The following is a 15,598-nucleotide window of genomic DNA, read 5'->3' as shown; positions in this document are numbered from 1 at the left end:
TGTTGAGCTCTAGTAAACAAGGATCTTGTCAAATTTTCCTCACTAAATTTTGAAATATCAGTGTACATTTTAAGGCTGAGGTCTACCCCCTTGTGTTACAAAATGGTTGTTGCATTTCAGTATACTTGAAGACTGTTTGGGGCAAAGTCTCCGAGAAAGTTTGGAGGTAACATCTGTTTGTAACATCCTTTAGGGTACTTGTGCAGAACTCATGTCCGTGGAATATTGCTACAAAAGGAACTGGCACAAACGAGCAGTGACCAGATTATAGGGTTAGGTTAAACGCAAGAAGGAGTCTTCACAATTAGAGCAGTGATTAGTGTTATTATAGGGTTAGGTTGAACAAAAAGGAGCTTTTCTCTTCCACGGACGTGACTTCTGCATAGTTACCTGATTTGGTAGATCAGCCAGTATAGCTTGTTGAATGCAACAGTTCCCCTAGGGCTGCTTAAGTTAAGCAACATTGTGCATGGTTGATCTCCAGATGGGTGACTATCTGGGCATTTACACTGAGCAAATTAGGGCAATTACAAAAAGAAGCTCCTTTTTGTGCTTAACCTATTCCTACAATAACATTGCTCATTTGTTCCATAGATGTGACTTCAAAACAAGTTCCCAAATGAGTATTCATTTTTACTTTCTATGACCAAATACATCTGAGATCAAGAAAGTGATTTTTTCCCTCTCTCACTTGGAAATCTATAGTTCTCAACCACAAATACATCCTTATAGAACAGCTTAAACAGACGGAAAATGGCAACTACGCCCTCGTGCTCCATCTGACAACACTGATCATCTTTACGATCATTCACGAACACATCCTCCACGCTTCGGGGAAGTTCGTGTACAACATTCTCTGTCATTTAAAAGCGCACCTCTCGAGCGACCTCTGTGGGGAATTGATGAACTATCATGATCACGTGGTCAAGTTGTTTACGTTCGTGGAAGAAGGGGAGGTGGAGGAAGAGAGGAGCGGGGTGGTGGAGTATTTGAACGCGCATAGTGAGCGAGTGAAGGAGATTGCCATTGGGTATAAACATTCGGCGGGGAAGGAGAAGGAAAAGTAGAGAGAAGTGTACTTAAGGGCTTACAAAAAAGTTAAAATTCAATCAAGCAGCAATTAATATCAATTTCAAACCCCGGATGAAATCGAAAGATAGGAGCCGCAGGAAATTCACAGATTTCAAAAAAAAAACGAATCATATCACCACAAAAAAAAAGTACCTAGGTACCTCAAAAAATTGGCTTACAAAAAATTGTACCTAAAAAGGTCTTATCCTGTCTCTTTACTATGACATTATCCTTTACAGCAAAACTGTGAAACTATTCGACGCAGATTTAAAGTCACAGCTCAACAAACACCTGCTGAAAACGTTGGCCAATGAAGCGGTGAACATCATCGTGGTGTACCTCGCCAAAAACGAGTTTGAGGCGTCACCGGACCTCACCGTTGAGCAACGGACGAAGCTGGTGGGGCAGATCAACAACCCGGAGCTTGTCAAGAAGTTGAACACCCTCATCAAAGCAGGAAACGTTGAAGACTTTCTGGCAAATTTGGAAGTTGTGTTTCAAGCGATTGATATTTATATCAAAAAGCTGGATAAGAAAAAAGAGAAATCTATAGTTCTCAACCACAAATACATCCTTATAGAACAGCTTAAACAGACGGAAAATGGCAACTACGCCCTCGTGCTCCATCTGGCAACACTGATCATCTTTACGATCATTCACGAACACATCCTCCACGCTTCGGGGAAGTTCGTGTACAATATCCTCTGTCATTTGAAAGCGCACCTCGCGAGCGACCTCTGTGGGGAATTGATGAACTATCATGATCACGTGGTCAAGTTGTTTACGTTCGTGGAAGAAGGGGAGGTGGAGGAAGAGAGGAGCGGGGTGGTGGAGTATTTGAACGCGCATAGTGAGCAGTTTTTAATATAATTATTATTTTTTTAATTTTTTAAAAAAAAAAAAAAAAAAAAAAAACAGATTCAATTATCTATTTATTAATTATTCATTACCTTAACCCCCATTAGATACCTTATTTAATTCCATGTTGTATTTTAGTCACTACAGTAACATTTTCCTATTTAATCAAATCAAAATTACGTTTATATTCCATAGTGTTTAGGTGTCGTGTAACTTTAGTTGAGTTGTTTCGTACAATTTTCTAATTTCTACCTAATTTGCAACCTTTTTTCCAGTCAGGTTTCATTACCTTTAGTACGATCCCCACTTGGGACCGAAATTTTAATTCCTTTTGTTCTTGAAGTTATGAAATAGGTAACTACAAAACTTATCCTTTTGTTCTTTCTTCTTTCATTTTTGCAGGTAAAAGTAAGCCAAATGAAATTAACGTTTTAATGAACACGATTAGAATATGAACAGTTGTGGACACATAATCAAATCGAAAAAGGAAATGAGACACCAATAAAATTTGTAAAAAGAAGAAGAAAAAAATTTATCCAGAAAAAAAAAATCTATTTAAAAAAGTAAAGAAAAAAAATGTTCTAAAATAATAATAAAAGAGCCGCCAGTCGCACCCAAATTAAAATAGAACCGTCAAACGCCCCTAATAAAAGTATAAACAAATAAAAGGCCGCCAAAAACCGCTAGACGCATAAAAGTATAGACAAATAAAAGGCCGCCAATTGCCGCCAAAATGTCGAAACTCGACTGGGACGAAGTCAAACAGTTAGCGGCCGATTTCCAGCGGGCCCAGCTCAACTCTTCCCTACAGAAACTGAATGTCGAAACTCGACTGGGACGAAGTCAAACAGTTAGCGGCCGATTTCCAACGGGCCCAGCTCAACTCTTCCCTACAGAAACTATCTGAGCGAAACGTGATCGAAATTGTCACCAAACTAATAGAGAAAAAGTTAATCACCCTGTATTTCACCAACGACGGGAAGGAGTATCTAACGCCAGCCCAACTTCGGCAGGAGATTATTGATGAGACTTACCTCGCCAAGGGCAGGATCAACCTTGTTGATCTGGCCAACCTACTGAACGTCAACCTCTCCCTTGTCCAATCGAGTGGAAAGATGAACTGCACGATCGCATGAGACAGTTCCAGAGGCGGGGATGTTAGATATCAATTTTACTTCTGTCTTTCATAGTGTTATTTAGTAAGTTTTTTCACATTTTTTCACAGAAGAAAAGAGATTAAAAAAGTGTTTCAATGTATTTTGATTGGAAATATTCCAATAGGACAAAAATGGGACTCAGGTATAGCTACCTATCTATCTGCATCAGTGCCACTTCAAAGCAGAATCATCTACACTATTCTACACCCATACCTATCCCTTATCCCATGATTAAACAATCATTCCAAAATTTTTACATCACTGGGATACAAACCCAGCACTTTCAAATCCATTTTTAATTGATTTTCCCTTTTCTCTTTCTCTTGCAGATCAAACCAAAATCAAAAACAACAAATGTTGTCTGGCTCTGAAAACTGAATCAACTCAAATAATCTCAAATCAGGTTTGCATACCTAAGAAAAGTTTGAAGTAGGTATTTTAATTTTCCTCTCTCAAGTTCTTGTCATCTGATTTGAAATTTTCAATCAAATTTAGTGTTGTACAATTGAAATTTCAACTCATAAACTCTTTATTTCAATCTGATATTATTTTTGATGCTTCCATAGGTACCTATAAGATTTGGCAGGTACCTAAAAAGATACCCATCTAGTCAGACTAACCCCTAGTAATTTTTACCATAGTAAAATATTTTGCTCCCTTGTAAACTAGAAAACTAAATCTTGTTTCCAAGGTATTATTACCTTAACTTTCCCCCTTTAATGTAAAAATCCCCCTCAAATTCTGGTCATTTGTGTAAGGTTTTTTATCGGTAGAAAATAAGGTTGTTATTTCTAACTTTTATTCTAATTAGATAAATAAGTTATCTAAAAATTATTAGACTAACTAAGGTGCATGATTATTGTATATCTTTGGTTTTTATATATTTCATTTATTCAATTTTAAATATTTGAACATTGGTGCAGATTTTTTGTACATGCCCAAAGGAATCTTTAACTTGATTGTTAATTAAATCTTTAAAAGGATTACAAAGCAAAAGAGGTTTCAAGTCAAAATATTAAATTTTGTCAATTTTTTCTTCTGTAATTAAGTACTTAGATATAATATTTAGAGTATCGGAAAATATTGTAAAATGACTTATCAGGTCTTATAAAAAAGTGTACCTAAAGGGGGCTTACAAAAAGTGTTTCCAAAAACTTGTATTTCAGTTTGTCTTTAGGTATTTTTTTTTATCTTTATTTTTCCCAATTTGTTGCTCTCTACTTGTGTGGAATTTGGTGGAAATGGAATAGTTAATAGTGCTTATTTATACTGCTCGCATAGGACTGAAAAATCCCTTTACTCCAGCAGTAGGCTACTACCATTATTGTGGTCAAATTCTCAAATTATATTGAGGATAAAATTCCATACCTCGGCTGGGATTGAACCCACGCCCTCCTGTTTACCAGGCGAGCGCCTTGACCACTACACCACCGAGGTAGGTAGCGCCTTGACCACTACACCACCGAGGTAGGTAGCGCCTTGACCACTACACCACCGAGGTAGGTATTCCATACCTCGGCTGGGATTGAACCCACGCCCTCCTGTTTACCAGGCGAGCGCCTTGACCACTACACCACCGAGGTAGGTATTCCATACCTCGGCTGGGATTGAACCCACGCCCTCCTGTTTACCAGGCGAGCGCCTTGACCACTACACCACCGAGGCAGGTTTAGTTCAGTAGAGGTATAGGAAAGTGTTGTTTTCGGTCCGATTTTCTCATCATACTTACCTTCCATCTTGTCTAGAAAACTCCATGAGATCAGAATAGCTAGCAACTAAATCTGGTGCTATAAGCAAGATGTAATAGGTGTAACCCCCAAATATTCAGTTAAGCAAGTAATATGCATAGTGTAATATATGCAGAATAATTATCTCCATGATTAATTTTTTTTTTTTTTTTCTATTTACTGGTGCAAACTGATAATTATCTACTTTCTAAATTTGATAATTCGTTTACTCCTAGGTATAAAAGTTCATGTTGAAATCTTTGCCAACATCTGACCATACTTGGTTGATTTCAAAATTGAGGCGTGATCTGGAAGAAGGGTATAACTGCAAAAGTTGAAATCTTTGCCAACATCTGACCATACTTGGTTGATTTCAAAATTGAGGCGTGATCTGGAAGAAGGGTATAACTGCAAAAACATACATAGTTTCGAGATAATCGCGTTCAAAGTTTTCATTTTCAAATGAACGCAATGTTATGGGGTTCCCAAAATCACCCATAACTTCTCGTAGAAAAGAGATAGAAAGATGATTCTTTCACAGTCGTGTTCAGAACAAAAATTTTCCGTCCAAAAATGTAGACTCCCGAAAAAGGGCGCAAGTGACGTTACGCCATTTTTCAAGATCACGCCTCAATTTTAGCTCTTCAGATTGCTAATCCAAAAGTTAAATTTAAACCAAGTCTGTAAACTCTGATAGTGACTCGGGCTATTGGTATACCTGTATTTTCCTTTCTAAAAACTGACCACTGGAAAATCGACCACTGCTCCATTCAGTTACCACTGGAGCAATGGTCAATTTACGAGTGGTCATTTTCCGAAAGAAATTTTTTTTTTCAAAGTTTTCATTTTCAAATGAACGCAATGTTATGGGGTTCCCAAAATCACCCATAACTTCTCGTAGAAAAGAGATAGAAAGATGATCCTTTCACAGTCGTGTTCAGAACAAAATTTTCCGTCCAAAAATGTAGACTCCCGAAAAAGGGCGCAAGTGACGTTACCATTTTTCAAGATCACGCCTCAATTTTAGCTCTTCAGATTGCTAATCCAAAAGTTAAACTTAAACCTAGTCTGTAAACTCCGATAGTGACTCCGGCTATTGGTATAGCTGTATTTTCCTTTCGAAAAACTGACCACTGGAAAATCGACCACTGCTCCATTCAGTTACCACTGGAGCAATGGTCAATTTTCGAGTGGTCATTTTCCGAAAGGAAAATTGGAAAATACACCTTATCTTTTCCTTTGCCGTTTAAATTTGTAAAACAATTTTTGTAGATTTGTATTTTTTTTTTTTCTGTATAATTTTGTTTGATGTATGGTTTTTAGTCCATCTTGTATCGTAATCTTTACTTCTGTTTATAAAAACTTTAATCTTTAAATAAAAAGTAAAATTATATCCTAATTTTTTTGGTGTATTTCTTTCCGTTGTCATGTTTGAAGAATTTTAAAAATAAAATAAAAATAAGTGTAATAAATAGTAACTCGACTGGGACGAAGTCAAACAGTTAGCGGCCGATTTCCAACGGGCCCAGCTCAACTCTTCCCTACAGAAACTATCTGAGCGAAATGTGATCGAAATTGTCACCAAACTAATAGAGAAAAAGTTAATCACCCTGTATTTCACTAACGACGGGAAGGAGTATCTAACGCCGGCCCAACTTCGGCAGGAGATTATTGATGAGACTTACCTCGCCAAGGGCAGGATCAACCTGGTTGATTTGGCCAACCTACTGAACGTCAACCTCTCCCTTGTCCAGTGTCTGAGCGAAACGTGATCGAAATTGTCACCAAACTAATAGAGAAAAAGTTAATCACCCTGTATTTCACCAACGACGGGAAGGAGTACCTAACGCCTGCCCAACTTCGGCAGGAGATTATTGATGAGACTTATCTCGCCAAGGGTAGGATCAACCTCGTTGATCTGGCCAACCTACTGAACGTCAATTTGTCCCTTGTCCAAGCCCAGTGTAACGACATACAAAAGACGGACAAGGACTACCAGATCGTGCTAGGACAGCTTATTCATAGCGATTATGTCCGGACCGTGGCTGTGGAAATTAACGAGCTGCTGGCCAAAAACGGAAGCGTCACCATTGGGGAACTCACAAAATCGTACGGTCTCCCTGGGGATTTCCTACTGGGAACGATAGAGTCACATATGAACACGATTATAAAGAACGCCTACCAGGACAAAACAGACGCGAGACTTTTCTACACAGCAAGCTTTATAAATAGGAATAGAAGTCTGATTCGTGGCGCGCTGCTCGCGATTAACAAACCAACGCAACTCAATCACATCGTTAAGTTGGTCAACGTTGACTTGCACGTGTTTAATATCATCATCGATGAGTTGCTCAACGCGAAACAAATCGGTGGTCAACTGTCTAACCGGAACTCGCTGAACAGCTGCGTGTACATACCTCACCACTATATCAAAGAGCAGAACGAATATATAGATAACTTCTTCAAAGTGAACAACTATTTGGAGTACGACAACTTGAAACGTTATAACATCAGCGAGCCTGTGACTTTCATAAAGAAACATTTCGCGTCGATTATCGACAGGATTGTGTTTCTCAACTCCTGCTGTGTGAACGACATCATTGTCGATCAAATCGTGAGCAACATTGAGGAAATGATCGACACGGACAGCTTGCTAGACGTGAGCAACATCGTACCGAGTATATTTAACGACGAAGATATTTCTGAGATGATTACCTATCTGTTTAAACATCGGGATATCAATCGACTGAACAACTTGACTGTCTATTTAAATTCGATTCTCGTGAGCGACAACTTTATCGGCAAAATCCGGAAACCCTTCGCCTCGGACGGGGTACTTAAAGACAAATGCGACGCGATTGTCAAGAGCGGCGATTACTTGAAGTTCATCTTAAAGAATTCCTCTAGGAAGGACGAAGAGGAGAAGGTGGAGAAACCTGGCGGGGGCGGCAAAAAGGAGGAGAGGCGGAAAAAGGCCGCCAGTGGGAAGGCAGGGGGCGGCGCGCAGGGGAGGGAAACGAAAATGAAAAGCGTGAAGAACAAGATGCGGGCCGCCAAACAAGCGGAGGTTTCCTCGGATGAAGATTTCGATGGAGAGGATGTCAAACTGAAAATCCTCACCAAAGCGGACATCAAAGAATTCATAGAGAAGGAAAATCTGCTAAACGACGTAGATTTGACTGAACCTGACGAGTTTATTAAAAAAAAATCCGATAGCCACAACAAAAATCTCTGGCTAGATGTCTGCTCATGTGCAAAAGCTCTATCGTTTTCGTTTTTGGAAAATTACGTACAAAATAACTCGTCTTCAAAACGTTACAAAACAGAGCACGTAAGTAATGTCGTTATTTGGGACACAAATGGTGTCTTAAAAGCCAGAGAAATGGAAGTTCATGACTGTATAGGCATAAAATAAATTATTATTATTATTATTTTAAAAAACATTTATCCTTTAAACTTAAACCACTACATGAGTTATACAACGTCAAATTAAATTAAATAGTTAAATAATATATATTTTCTTCGTTTTGTATGAACATAAATCACAATTAATTTCCAATTTGCTGTCGATTAGAAAGGATGCAAAACTTTCACTTTTACAAAAGTAGGTAAGACTACTTCGTAAAAAAAAGGAAAAAGAGGGGAATTGAAATTGAAAGCTAAAGAGATGAAGAGAGCACGGCCATGATTCAGGATTGGATTCTGTCGAGGGGAGGGGGGCAACAGGCCAAACAGTGATTTGCTCCAAATTTTCGGTATCTGGCCCTTGAAAGAAGGAAAATGGGGAGGGTTGGGGGGGTTGAATACGGCCCTGAGAGAGAGAGAGGTTGAAGAAATCTTTAATTTGCGTTTCAGAATTTACCTCCAAGTACCTATTATTATTTCTTTGTTTTTGTTTGCTATTTCATTCTCTCTCAATTTATTGTTTTCATCTCTCTCCCTCAGTAATCGAACTTTTCTTTCTCAAGTTTTTTTTTTTTTCTCAATTCTTTGTGCTCAAAAGAGACTTCACTAATAAGAATAAGAGTGAAATTACAGGTCTCGTCTAGGATTGAACCTCAAAACCAGGTAAAGTATTTCCTTGGTAAAATACCACAGAAGTCGATAATAAAATACGACTCATCTAGGCTGGCTGAACTTACCTTGTGCAAAAGCTCTATCGTTTTCGTTTTTGGAAAATTACGTACAAAATAACTCGTCTTCAAAACGTTACAAAACAGAGCACGTAAGTATGTCGTTATTTGGGACACAAATGGTGTCTTAGAAGCCAGAGAAATTGAAGTTTATGACTGTATACTCTGTATAGTATTCTATAGGCATAAAATAAATGTCAAAAAACTGTTGAAATACGATTACCTATTATTCCCTCACGTCATGGTGTCAAAAGGACAGGAACGATTTGCATTCTTTTCTATCGACTTCAACATTCGATGATATAAGTAACACTGCACTAGTTTAGTAATTGCTTACCCTAACATAAATACATCAATAGCCTGGTCTACTGTCTACAGGTTCAAGTTAGAGGGTTCGTTTTAAGCGCTGGGTCACGGGTTCGATTCCCGGCCCAGAATTTTACTCTGAATAGATTAGGGGTCGAGTGGATTGGAACACATCTTGATGCTTTCAGGCACACTCCATTTGTCAAGGTTCTAGGTTTACCTTGCTCTTGGGATCAATTTGAATTGATGATACATATGTAACTTTCGTTCTTGGAACGGTTGGCTTTCCCTGTTTGTCTTCGCTTTCGGTACGATAAGACCTCAGTAGTTAAAGTACCCCATAAAAAAACCTCTCCAGAAAAAAGTATACTTAAATGCTTTACAGAAATGTTGTTCTCCGCTTGAAATTTTTAATATTTTTTAAAGAATTTTGTAGAGGGAATTGTAACTGCTAAAGTCTTATCGTCCCGAAAGCGAAGAGAGAAGGCCAGGATAGGAGAAAGTCAGCCGTTCCGAGAACGAACTTGGACTCGAACCAGCAAACTCCAGAGCCCACGTCCACCGCGCTAACCACTACACCACCGAGTGTTTTTTGAAAACACTCTAACAGGAAACTGTGGACCAGGGCTGGACAACATAAAAACACAGAAACATACAACATCTAGTTGAACAGGCTATACATATTAGGTCTACGTACGGAATCAAACAAAGGAAAAATACTCCGCTGATCTATTTCACAGAAAGTTGTCATCTTGGTAGTTACCATCAAACTTGTCATATTAGAGGTTCACTAGCCAGCCTAGTTAGCTCAGTTGGTAGTGCGTCTGCCTCGTAAGCGCTAGACCGCGGGTTCGATTCCCGCCCGGGGCGGATTAGATAATGTTCGTTCTCGGAACGGCTGGCTTTCCTCCTATCCTGTCTTCCTTCTCTCTTCGATTTCGGGACGATAAGACTATGTTCGTTCTCGGAACGGCTGGCTTTCTCCTATCCTGTCTTCCTTCTCTCTTCGATTTCGGGACGATAAGACCATAGGCAGTTACAGTTCCCTCTGTCAAACCCCTAAAAAAAAAAAAAAAAAAGAGGTTCACTGTACTAATTCAATGTCTAATAGCGTTCTTAACCCATCCTTTAGGGCTGTTTGCCCCTACACCTAAGCCTCGGAGTGGGCTTTTTGTGTATTATCTTGGTTAGTCTCAGACACCGGTCTTAATTTTTCCCAATCGGGAAATGAACCTCCGTTTTGGGGTCCCCTGGGGCCAAAAAATGGGGTATTTTTACGATCCCCCCCCCCCGCCTATCAGTGGCATTCAATTTAAAAGTTTAAAACTAATGCCCTGTAACAGTATCTTGAACACCCTAGGACGTGGGTTCGATTCCCGTCCTAGGCGGATCTTATCCTGACCGGATAATGTTCGTTCTCGGAACGGTTGGCTTTCTCCTATCCTGTCTTCCTTCTCTCTCCGATTTCGGAACGATAAGAGGAAAAAGAAGAACTAGCTTCAAAACTTTTACCAGGAGCGGCCGGTAGACTTTCACTCGGGGGTCGATGGTCCCTCACCAACTGCTTCGCTTTAGGCCTTGCCGCTCGCAGGCCGCGTCTGGACATGAGATCTGATAGGCCCCCTGGCCGATTTCGAATTCCACATACTGAAGCACGCACTGCGGGACAGACGAGACCGAAGGGGTTAATTAGACATGGGGAGAATAGAGAATTGTAATTCTGTAATTTATTTTAGAAGAGACAATATGGGCTAATATAAGATGTATTTTTTAGGTTAATACACAATTACAACAGTGTTTACAATTTTCAAAATCTAAACATAAGAAAACACTAAGGATATGTAGGCTACGGTTGGCGGCATTTTTCGCCGCTTTTCGAATAGTATAAGGAAAGTCGTGTGATGTTCAGACCAGATTTTTAAGTATCGATAGCTCCTTCACATCCAAAGCTTTGAGGGAGCAAACAAATGACGCTGCAGGAATGTGCAGTCTGAAAAGTTTTAGAAGTGAAAAGAGGGGAAGGAGGAGGAAAAAGGGAGGGAGGGAGAGGGAGAGGGAGAGAGAGAGAGGGAGAGAGAGGGAGAGAGAAAGAGAAGAAAGAAGAAAAGGACGAGGAGGAGAAAAAGAAGAAGAATAAAAATAGGAGAAGGAGAAAGAGAAGAATAATACATGGGAGAAGAAGGAAGAGGAGGAGGAGGAGGAAAACGAGAAGGAGAAGAATGGAACATAATCAATTTATCGCAAATTCAACAGTTCCCCTTTTTACTTTTTTCTCCCGTGGGAAGTAAACAATGCAGACAAAATTCCCGGAAAAGTGGGAACGTTTTCCAAAACGTTTCCTTCAAATTCACAACATATTATGAAATCGAAATTCCCCGAAAAAGAACAAAATTTGAATATCTTCGAAGACATGTTTCTCAGTAATTTAAGTACAGCGAAATGCTTCGAGCAACAGAAAATCGCTTACGAACTATCCAGCGTTGGTAGAATGTACCATTTTTGCTTTCTTTTTTTAAGAGGTTTGACAGAGGGAACTGTAACTGCTAGAGTCTTATCGCCCCGAAATCGAAGAGAGAAGGAAAACAGGATAGGAGAAAGCCAGCCGTTCCGGGGTAGGAACCTTATCCCATCAGGATAAAATCCGCCCCGGGCGGGAATCGAACTCGCGGCCTAGCGCTTACAAGGCAGACGCACTACCCACCTATCTTAATAGGCTGCTGGCCAATGACATCAATCAGTGAATAAATCATTTGGATTATGCCATTAACTTGCACAAGGAAGGTTTGGCTTATCAGATTCACTTCACAATTGACACACGTTCTGAGCTGTTATCAGTTCCTTATCACCTGTCTTATCAATAAATCAACCTTTTATCAAAAACTTATCAATACATCACTTCTTTATCAATATACACATTAATAAATTATTAACCTCTTATCAAGTAACTTCAAACATGCCGCCATTGAACACTATACGAGATTTTTAACGACTTTTATTTCGCCTGGAAACAGGGCCCTTCGCTTAACCGGAGGCCCCCTCTAACAATGGGCCCCTGCTCTATATATTTATAATTAATAATATTATTTTTTAAATAGGTTTGATAGAGGGAACTGTAACTGTAAGGAACCGGAAGGGGACCCCTTGAGGAGGCTGGGCCCCCGTGTTAACGACCCTGACTAGAAACAATAGTTAGACATTGTGATAGGTTGTCGGACCGAAATGTCAAATGTAATAAAACCATACTTGAACACATACAACGAAACCAGTCCAAATCACTAAGCAGCCCAAAAAAAAATAATAATAATTGTTACAATAATAAAAAAAAACTTTCAATATAAAATAAATGTCAAAAGAACTGTTGAAATACGATTACCTATTATTCCCTCACGTCATGCATCAGCGTAATACGGGTGTCAAAAGGACTGGAACGATTTGCATTCTTTTCTATCGACTTCAACATTCGATGATATAAGTTACACCGCACTAGTTTAGTAATTGCTTACCCTAACATAAATACATCAATAGCCTGGTCTACAGGTTCAAGTTAGAGGGTTCGTTTTAAGCGCTAGGTCACGGGTTCGATTCCCGGCCCAGGAGAATTTTACTCTGAATAGATTAGGGGTCGAGTGGATTGGAACACATCTTGATGCTTTTTCAGGCACACTCCATTTGTCAAGGTTCTAGGTTTACCTTGCCCTTGGGATCAATTTGAATTGATGATACATATGTAACTTTCGTTCTCGGAACGGCTGGCTTTCCCTGTTTCTCTTCGCTTTCGGTACGATAAGACCTCAGGTTCAGTAGTTAAAGTACCCTATAATAAACCTCTTCAGAAAAAAAGAAGTATACTTAAATGCTTTACAAAAATGTTGTTCTCCACTTGAAATTTTCAATATTTTTTAAAGAGTTTTGTAGAGGGAACTATAACTGCTAGAGTCTTAACGTCCCGAAAGCGAAAAGAAAAGGACAGGATAGGAGAAAGTCAGCCGTTCCGAGAACGAACTTGGACTCGAACCAGCAAACTCCAGATCCCACGTCCACCGCGCCAACCACTACACCACCGAGTGTTTTTTGAAAACACTCCAACATGAAACTGTGGACCAGGGGCTGGACAACATAAATACACAGAAACATACAACATCTAGTTAAACAGGCTATACATATTAGGTCTACGTACGGAATCAAACAAAGGAAAAATACTCCGCTGAACTATTTCACAGAAAGTTGTCATCTTGGTAGTTACCATCAAACTTGTCATATTAGAGGTTCACTAGCCAGCCTAGTTAGCTCAGTTGGTAGTGCGTCTGCCTCGTAAGCGCTAGGCCGCGGGTTCGATTCCCGCCCGGGGCGGATTATATCCTGATGGGATAATGTTCGTTCTCGGAACGGCTGGCTTTCTCCTATCCTGTCTTCCTTCTCTCTTCGATTTCGGGACGATAAGACCATAGCAGTTACAGTTCCCTCTGTCAAACCTCTTAAAAAAAAAAAAACCTACGTCAATAGTTTGAAGAGACGCCCGGCATAAATCAACACGGAACAGAGTTTTGATGTTTTACTGATTTTTTTTTTTTTTTTTTTTTTTTTTTTTTTTTTTTATTTTATGTTAAAATTTTTTTTAGACGACGACATCGCGGCCTAAATTTTTCCCAATCGCGAAAGAACATCCGTTTTGGGGTCCCCTGAGTCCAAAAAGTGAGGTATTTTTACGATTCCCAGCCCGCGGGGCCTATCAGTGGCATTCTAATTTAAAAGTTGTGAAAGACTAATGTCCCCGCAGGATAACAGTATCTTCGAACACCCTAGGACGGCGGGTTTCGATTCCCGTCTATGACAGAGTTTAAATTTTTCAAAGTAAAGCGACGAAATGACACGTTAACTATCACGTCACGTGGCTCATGGAGAGTCAGAAAGGATGTAGCTCGCAAAAGTTTCCAAATATTGCTAGTTAATCTTCGTTCATGCCATCAGCGCCTATGTCTAGCTTAGTTGGCAGTGCATCTGCCTGTGTAATGCAGAGACTAGGCGCGTGTTCGATTCCCGCTCGGGGAGGATTTTATCCTGGCCGATAATGTTCGTTCTCGGAACGGTTGATTTCGCCATACCGTCGCTTCCTTGCTCTCTTCGATTTCGGAGACGGATGTACAAGAGGACAAAAAGAAGAACTAGTTCGAAAGAGCTTTTTACTGCAGTAGCGGGCCGGTAGACTTGTCACTCGGGGTCGATGGTCCCTCACCAACTGGCCGTTGTCAGCTTTGGTGGGAAAGCGGAGAACTAGCTTCAACATTACCAGTCGCTTTTTCACCAGTCCCGGCTGGTGAGTTTTCCTTTGGGGATTGCCCATCAGCAATGCCCAAGGGTTCACTCGGGGGTCGAGGGACCCTTACTCTGGTGGGAAAGTGGAGAACTATCTCCAACATTATCAGTCGCGACCGGTAAGCTTTCCCCCGGGGGTTGCACATCACCAGTCGCGGTTGGTGAGCTATTATTTTCATCAGCAGTGGCGGAGGGTTCACTCGGGGCGGGCAGAGGCGGGGGCGAGGGCAGATCCACGTCTATCTCGAGGGGCAAATCGTCCTCGGAGTCGCCACTGGTACACACGTGACACTTGCAGCATACAATACAGGGGGCGGCTAGCAGCAGCAGTGGCGACGCGACGAGGAGCAGGATGCCGAACCCCGCGAATATACCGATCACCTACAGAGCGGAGAGAAAATAAAAATCGATATATAAATCTATTAGGTAAGAAAAGAATCAACAAAAATTCCAATAAGTATGGCGATTATTATTCCCTTTAGCGAGTCTCCCTTTAGAGCTAATTGGTTAGGTTTATATTAGACATCCTATGTATTAATATTATTTCTTACCGTTTATATGATTATTTGATTATGGATACTTTTACTTTTATTGTCTTCCAATCGACTCGAGTTTCGCCTACTTTTTAGGAGAAACTTTCGCCTACTTTTTAGGAGAAACTCGAGTCGAGTGAAAAGCCTACTTTTTAGGAGAAACTTTCGCCTACTTTTTAGGAGAAACTCGAGTCGGGTGAACTCTGACTCGGACGGCACAAACTTTATCCTAAACAGAAATGGTTCGTTCTCGGAACAGCTAGCTCTTTTCTATCCTGCCCTACTTCCATCTTCAATTTCAGGACAAAAAGACCCCCGTTGTTACAGTTCCCTCTATCAAACCTTTAGACCAGCCACTCACTATCAGGTACACCTGATCAGGTCCGCCTGTCAGGTCTACCTGACACCTGAAGGGCACACACTATCAGGTAGACCTGACATGTACACCTGATCAGGTACAGATAGTGTGTGCTCATCAGGTGTCAGGTAGACCTCATCAG

General features: G+C 40.4%; 1 protein-coding gene across 1 annotated transcript; it reads left to right on the top strand.

The window, feature by feature from the left end:
• Positions 1–2,747: 2,747 nt before the first annotated feature.
• LOC103520541 (E3 UFM1-protein ligase 1 homolog) lies at positions 2,748–13,438 on the top strand. Its single transcript, XM_026831613.1, has 5 exons — positions 2,748–3,051; positions 3,416–3,489; positions 6,292–6,568; positions 6,772–8,289; positions 12,504–13,438. Exons 1-4 carry the CDS (start codon positions 2,748–2,750, stop codon positions 8,226–8,228), a joined length of 2,112 nt encoding a protein of 703 aa, XP_026687414.1. The 3' UTR covers positions 8,229–8,289; positions 12,504–13,438.
• The last annotated feature ends 2,160 nt before the right edge of the window (positions 13,439–15,598 follow it).

Source organism: Diaphorina citri, unplaced genomic scaffold, assembly GCF_000475195.1.
Source record: "Diaphorina citri unplaced genomic scaffold, Diaci psyllid genome assembly version 1.1 scaffold3759, whole genome shotgun sequence".
Lineage (NCBI taxonomy): Eukaryota > Metazoa > Arthropoda > Insecta > Hemiptera > Psyllidae > Diaphorina > Diaphorina citri.
This window is presented reverse-complemented; position numbering and strand designations above follow the sequence as displayed.